This window comes from Hippocampus comes, unplaced genomic scaffold (assembly GCF_001891065.2).
Source record: "Hippocampus comes isolate QL1 unplaced genomic scaffold, H_comes_QL1_v1.1 scaffold72, whole genome shotgun sequence".
Taxonomy (NCBI): Eukaryota; Metazoa; Chordata; class Actinopteri; order Syngnathiformes; family Syngnathidae; genus Hippocampus; species Hippocampus comes.
The window spans coordinates 711,422-718,689 of record NW_017806030.1 but is presented as its reverse complement, the minus strand read 5'-3'; the positions used below and the strand labels follow the sequence as shown (position 1 = coordinate 718,689).

At 42.2% G+C, this 7,268-nt stretch overlaps 1 protein-coding gene across 2 annotated transcripts; it reads left to right on the top strand.

Moving 5' to 3' along the window:
* On the top strand, positions 1 to 6,787 carry klc3 (kinesin light chain 3). Of its 2 annotated transcripts, none has more exons than XR_002170836.1 (14): positions 1 to 236; positions 1,326 to 1,560; positions 1,712 to 1,777; positions 1,864 to 2,031; positions 2,348 to 2,423; positions 2,500 to 2,651; positions 2,785 to 2,867; positions 2,994 to 3,081; positions 3,223 to 3,324; positions 3,578 to 3,751; positions 3,821 to 3,920; positions 4,763 to 4,955; positions 5,335 to 5,401; positions 5,478 to 5,504. XR_002170836.1 is itself a non-coding variant. In XM_019892818.1 (14 exons), the coding sequence occupies exons 2-14, from the start codon at positions 1,345 to 1,347 to the stop codon at positions 5,556 to 5,558; spliced, it is 1,548 nt and encodes a 515-aa protein (XP_019748377.1). In that variant the 5' UTR covers positions 5 to 237; positions 1,327 to 1,344; the 3' UTR covers positions 5,559 to 6,787. The 2 variants fall into 2 exon arrangements, 1 of the variants encoding a protein (XP_019748377.1); XM_019892818.1 differs by having other exon boundaries at positions 5 to 237; positions 1,327 to 1,560; positions 4,763 to 4,937; positions 5,478 to 6,787.
* The last annotated feature ends 481 nt before the right edge of the window (positions 6,788 to 7,268 follow it).

The following is a 7,268-nucleotide window of genomic DNA, read 5'->3' as shown; positions in this document are numbered from 1 at the left end:
TGGTGCCAGATTGTGCTATAACACTGCTGCTAAGTGTCTGTACGATGACAGCGAGTCGAGGAGGTTGCAGGTGGATCACTTTTATCACTTTTTAAGACCAGCAAGCTTCTCGGCATCACATAAACCGGGCGAAAATGTACAACAAATCATAAATAATACTCACCTTAGTATAAAAACAGCACCTCCTTGCAGGGCACTAAACCAGACGAGATCCCGACGGAGTGTAGACTTAGCAGGTAGGCTAAAAATAACTTAAAGTGGGAGTGGAAATGAACCGTCTTTGTGTTTGTTTACCTTTGCTGCAAGCTCGCAAATGTTAACATATGTTGCTTATTCTACTGCAAATCTCACTTCGTTTGGCCCATAAACAACTCGAAGTCTCCGAGTTGGGAGATTTATGTGCGAATTATAATTATTGCTCGCGGGCCTGCTGCACATTGCGCGAATGTATCAACATTTTCGAAAATGTTTTTTTTCACTGCCTATTTCTGTTTAAAAAATACACACGGTGTGATATTTTTTAAAATATACACACGATGTGATATTTTTTTAAATAGTAGTTTGTCTTCTGACCTTAAACTTTTATTAAATAGTGTGACATTTGCAACTCAACATATTTACATTTAAAAAAAATGACGTATCACCCCCCCAGAACAAAATTGGGGTTTTTTTGTGTTGTTTTTTTTTTTTTACTTTTTAAAAAATGCTTAGAAAATAAATATGTTGTCTTGTAACATCCAAGTTGATTTTTCATAATTGTTATGCATCCATCCATTTTCCGAGCTGCTTATCCTCACGATGGTCGCAGGCGTGCTGGAGCCTCTCCCGGCTGTCTTTGGGCAGTAGTTGGGGTACACCCTGAACCGGTTGCCAGCCGATCGCAAGATGATCGCGTAAATGAACAACCACTCACACTCACAGCCACACCGAGTGTGTTCAGTTAACCTGCCATCCCTGTTTTTGGAATGTGGCAAAAAAAAAAAACTGAGTACCCAGAGAAAACCCACGCAGGCACGGGGAGAACGTGCACGCTCCACACAGGAAAGCCGGGGCTGGAATTGAATCCACCTCTGCACCGTGAGGCGAACGTGCTAACCAGTCATGTCAATTTTTTTTATCATCCTCCCACAAAGTTTGTAACGTATGCAAAGGTTTTTGTTCGACCGTCTGATAATGTTTGGACGGCATTTTTATATCACCTAGAGCACCTCATGAGTAAATATTTTATATTTTTTCTATATTTTCAGAGTCTATCAAGGAATTTTAAATTGAAAACAAAATTTATGGTTTTGATTTGATTCCGTTTGTGGTATTTTCTTTCTGTTTGCGCGAGGAGGTGCGGCCATGTTGTCGGCGGAGGAGATCCTGTGCAGCACGCAGCAGGTGATCGCTGGGCTGGAGGCGCTCCGAGGAGAGAATCGCAGCCTGCTGGAGAGCCTGCAGGGGACGTCCCAGAGTGCCGATATGACGGTTGAAAGCGACTGCAGTGTGGAGCGCGAGAAGAGTGGCATCATACGACAGTCGCTGGACAGGATCGAACTGGGACTCAGTGAAGCGCAGGTTGCGTCCTACACAAAAAGCAAACAAAACAATCAAGAAAAACGATGGCCTAGTTTAATTTAACAGTATGTAGTTTCATGGGGGACACACGGAGAGAAGAACGAGCTGCAACGCTACCTTGCGGTACTTAGTTTGTGTGTTGTGTGATCAGGTGATGATGGCACTGTCGGCTCATTTGGGTTCTCTGGAGGCCGAGAAGCAGAAGCTGCGAGCGCAGGTGAGACTGCCGAGTGCGGATGTGAGGAGGAGGAGGAGGAGGAACAAGAGGACATTGATTCCATTTGTTTTGGCGTCCATTTAAAGGTGCGCCGCCTGTGTCAGGAGAACCAGTGGCTGCGCGACGAGCTGGCGGGCACCCAGCAGCGTCTGCAGGAGCGCGAGCAGGATGTGGTCACGCTGGAAGAACACAATAAGCATCTGCAGTTCATGGCCTCCATGCGCAAGTACGACCAGGAGGAGGCACCGCCGCCGGTGAGACAGCACACAAGCGGGCACACCTAACCACACTTAGCATGCACTCGCAGGATACAAAGAAAACCTTTATTTGTCTCACAATGGAGAAATTCCCAATTTACAGCAGCAAAATTATGAAAGGGAGAAGTAGACGAAAAAGTATATAAATAAAAATTATTTAAAAAAAATAAACAAAGATAACATGTTGTCATAGTCACATTTTTGTTTAGTATTATGTTTCCAAATGTTTTCAAATTTTTAGCTAGTATGTTAGCTCGTACTTTTATTTTCAATTTGTCATAAGACTTATGTATTTTTTGTCTAATATTTCCAGGATGACAAGAACACATCTTCCAACAAGGAGTCTTTGGATTACCTTTTTCCTGGCGAGGCTGAGGAGTCATCACAAAGTAACACCCACACGCGCGCAAAATAAACCGAATAATGTAAATGACCTGAATACGTGCGCATAATGTGTGTTGTCAGTGTCGACGTCGCAACATCACCACAGCAGTGCGGCAGCGGCAGCCCAACAAGGAGGCTACGAGATTCCCGCTCGCCTCCGGACGCTCCATAACCTCGTCATCCAGTACGCCTCGCAGGGACGATACGAGGTCGCCGTGCCCCTTTGCAAACAGGTGAGCGCTCCCTGCTGCCGACGTATCGGAAATGGCATGGGTCCCAAAATCGCCTGAAATCATGTGACTGAAACGCATTTAAGATCATATGACGGAGACCCATCATGTGACCGAAACTTGAAATCCTCCCCAGGCTTTAGAAGACTTGGAGAAGTCGTCGGGCCACACCCACCCTGACGTGGCCACCATGTTGAACATTCTGGCACTGGTTTATAGGTGAGGCCAGTAACTATGGCAACACAACATTCTTCAGTAACTTGTCATTCAAACTTTTTGCCCTTCAAATTAAAAATGTGTTAAAAATATAAAGAAGACATTTGTACACTTTTTTTGTATATTTAGAGACCAAAACAAATACAAAGAAGCTGCCAACTTGCTAAATGACGCGCTGGCCATCAGGGAGAAAACACTGGGAGTGGACCACCCGGCTGTAAGTTGGACACAAACACGCATATCATGTAACAGCGTCTCTCTCTCACACACACACACACACACACACACACACACACACACACACACACACACACACACACACATGTGTTTGTATGCGTGTTTTTGTGTGTGTTTGTAGGTGGCGGCCACACTCAACAACCTGGCGGTGCTTTACGGGAAGCGAGGCAAATACACAGAAGCTGAGCCGCTGTGCAAGCGAGCGCTGCAGATCCGTGAGAAGGTCAACTGTTTGCAATCTTTCTTGTTGTGAATTTTTTTTTAAAACATATTTCTGCATCAATATTAAAATGTTCTAATATTTTGATTTTCCTCCTCATATTTTTGTATTTTTACCATTTTTTTTTTTTTTGTTTGTTCATAATTTTTGGATTCTCCTTACTAATGTCAGCGGTGCAACAAGAGTTTTCTGGTGGAAAAAACTTTGCTGAAATCATGTGTTGACGGCCCGAGTTGTACCATGCGTGGTTTGCCAGGTACTGGGCACGGAGCACCCTGACGTGGCCAAGCAGCTGAACAACTTGGCACTGCTGTGTCAGAACCAGGGAAAGTACCAGGAAGTGGAGCGCTACTACGAGCGAGCTCTGCACATCTATCAGAGCAAACTGGGACCCGACGATGCCAACGTGGCCAAGACCAAAAACAACCTGGTAAGCCCCAAGTCATGCCGTTGTGCAACCGCAGGCTCCTCGTTCTCAACTTCGTCTTCTTCCTGTCAGGCCTCTTGTTACCTCAAGCAGGGCAAGTACCGCCAAGCGGAAGCGCTCTACAAGGAGATTCTCACCCGAGCGCATGAGAAGGAGTTTGGATCTGTAGAAGGTAAGCGGAAATGTTACCATGACGACCAGGATTGCAAAATATCCTCAGGTGACTAAAACAGAAAGGGGAGAGAGACAGTGAGAGAGAGAGAGACACACACACACTCACACACACACACACCCTAGCATACATATTTTTAATGCAATTGAATTCATGTCCATCCTTCGCAGACTTTGTAAGCCAGCAATATACCTCGCAAATATTTTCCTTGTACTTTTTTTGTTGCATCCATGTTTTCATTCTGATCTGAAGCATTTTTATGATGTGATATTTATTTTTTTTTCTTTCATCTAATATTTTGGAGTACACTCGAATGCAGGGGTATCAAACTCATTTTTGTCACGGGCCACATCATAGCTATGGTTTCCTGCGGAGGGCTGTTACAACTATGAACCCAAATTTATGTAGCGCCATCTCATATTACGTGTAGGCTACACAACAAATTGGTGAATAAGGAGTTTTGAAATCAGAGGCCAATAAAAACAGTTTTTTCAAATATTACATTTTTTTTAAAAAAAGGGGGCTTGGGAACAAAAATTCATGCAATACCTCCAAATTTTTAAAAGTGAAGACAGTTTGCAATTTCAGCAAAAAACATGAAGTGGATGCACATAATTTCCTTTGGCGAACCACATAAAATGATGTGGCTTGAAACGGATTAGGGCATTTACATGGAAAACGCGTCTCTCTAATTTTCTACTTCTTATAAATTTCTTCCAGAACTAATTAATTTCGTAAGTAGAGGTACCACTGTATTCTTTTCCCTTTATTATTTTGTTATTTTTAACCAAGACTTACTGTCATAACATCCAATCTTTTCTTCACCCTCTTCCGTTGTTGAGGCGACGCCCGGCCCAGCTGGTCGGGCGGCAGCGACCAATCCGGGCATCAGGATGGCCCGCTGAGGCGAAGTGGCTCTTTCACCAAGCTGCGAGAGTCCATACGGCGAAGCAGCGAGAAGCTGGTGCGCAAGCTCAAGGGTGTCGATGTGGAGGAAGCCACCCCGAGTAATGCTGGGTAAAGTAATGCTTGTCTGTAAGTAAAGGCAGCAACAATAGTCAGGGGTATTGTCCGTCCCAATGATAACCATTAAGTGTCGTTGGGTCCCTTGAAACTTTTGTTAAATAAAAACTGAATCATTTATCATAACTGTAAAAGTGCACTTCCAATAAGGTATTGTCATTTTTCTTCAGCCGTTTTGTCGGCGTCTGCTGAAAGTAGCGAATAAACTCATTTGTATCCTAACTGAGTTACTTTCCAAAACAAGTCATCAGTAAAGTAACTCAGTCACTTTCCCAAGGTAACTGACAAAACTGACAGTAGAGTAAATACTATACTGGATAAGCAGGTGTGAATGTGAACAAAAGAATAGTGAGCACTCAGCGAATGTTGTCATGTGAATTCCTTTTTTCAGGATGAAAAGAGCCAACTCACTCAATGTGCTCAACATCAGCGGCGGAGAAAGTCAGGATGGCGGCCAGGTGAGCTAATGCCGTCCCAAAATGGAAGTTGTTGACGCGAGCCTTGGCAACATTTTGTTTTGCTTTTGTGGCTCAGTCGCGCTGCCTGATGGACCATCGAGGACTCAGCTCCAGTACACAGAACCTCAACAGGCGAGGATCACTCGGACCCAGTTAAGCGTTACAAGCGCACACATTTAAGCCCCTTTATACAGACAGGATTTTTTTCCTGCTTCCCCCCCATGTCGCTTTTCTGTCGAAATGTCACAAAATGGGCCAAAAATGCACTTTCAGAGGTGGCATCAGAGTCATAACTGAGATAAAAATGCTTGAAAGGATTCTGTTCTCTGGTGAATAAGGAGTTTTGAAATCAGAGGCCAGCAATCTTTTTTTTCCATGCCACACAATTAAATTATCTGGACGTTGCCGTCTTGAGGTTTAAATCACACAATAACCCCTTTTGCTGGGTTCTGTTAAACGTTGCATGAAAGGGAGGCATCCAATTTTCATGAGGGAAAAAAAAAAAGTCTTTTGGCTGTTTGTTTACATGCCAATATCATTTTTAGGCCTCAAAAGATAATAGGGATGCCATTGACCTACAAAGTACAAAAAAAAAAAAAGGTGGCTCACACTAATGTTATTGAGGCCAGTTGTGCTTCTACATATAAGCTACCGGTAAGTTCAACAGGTGGACAAAAGTAAGCGTGTGGTGTTTCTACATCGCCATTTAGTGGCCTGTCCTGCTTATGACACAGTCTTCGGCAATCATTTCACTATTTGACAAACTTGCATTCCAGTTCATGTGATTTCTTGAATTTATGATTAACTTCCACCTCAATATGAACATACATTTCCAGAAAAAAGTTTTACATTCCGACGAATAAGTCTAATGCGTTTTTTTGCCTTGAAATGACAATGTATTTTCATCATTTATCATCTCCGACATGGTTTGTTTACAGTACATGTAACAGTTGTGTTTCCCCCAACACGACTGATGGAACTGACTTTTATTTAACTCTTGGAAGCTTATTGCACATTTTAAAATGTAACAAATCAAGAACTGGCCCTATAGAAACTATTTAATGTCAGTTGCACTGGAAGTGGAACTCCGAAGATTATTTCATAGTTTGGCATGTGATACCGCAGGATTTTTTTAATAACTATTTATACATTGACACTCACCTTTCTACTCTCATTGAAAATTTAAGTTTTCGTTCATTTTGGTTTTTTTTACTTGCTGTTTTGCTTTTACGATCTTGAATGTAGATTTTGCTGTGGTGTAAAATATCACGTTGGTTGACATAGAACCAATGTGTTGCATATATTTCTATAGATACTCATTTTAGTCAGTTGGTATTGGAAAAACTAGATGGGAAGTTGAAATAAAGGCCAACATGTTTTAGTGTTTCTGGAGTTATTTGGTTTTTGTTTCACACATTGGCTTATGTTTTTAAAGGTGACATTATATAATCGTTATGTAGCTCAGGCATTTGATTAAAAATGCCTTGTATAGTAAGGCGTTTTGAACCGAAAAAAAGACCATGTATAGTAAGGCGTTTTTAGCTGAAAAAAACGACCATGTATAGAAAGGCGTTTTTAACCGAAAAAACGACCATGTATAGTAAGGCGTTTTTAACCGAAAAAAACCACCATGTACAGTAAGGCGTTTTTAGCTGAAAAAACGACCATGTATAGTAAGGCGTTTTTAGCTGAAAAAAACGACCATGTATAGAAAGGCGTTTTTAACCGAAAAAACGACCATGTATAGTAAGGCGTTTTGAGCCAAAAAAAACGACCATGTATAGTAAGGTGTTTTAAGCCGAAAAAAACGACTATGTATAGTACGGTGCTTTTAACTGAAAAAACGACCATGTATAGTAAGGCGTTT

What these genes read in the sequence shown, in the direction of transcription:
- klc3 (XM_019892818.1), top strand. Translation starts at nt 1,345, where the DNA reads ATGTTGTCGGCGGAGGAGATCCTGTGCAGCACGCAGCAGGTGATCGCT. An exon ending in AGGAGGAGGCACCGCCGCCG is followed by an intron (nt 2,032 to 2,347) that starts GTGAGACAGCAC and finishes TAATATTTCCAG; the next exon opens with GATGACAAGAACACATCTTC. An exon ending in AAAGTCAGGATGGCGGCCAG is followed by an intron (nt 5,402 to 5,477) that starts GTGAGCTAATGC and finishes TTTGTGGCTCAG; the next exon opens with TCGCGCTGCCTGATGGACCA.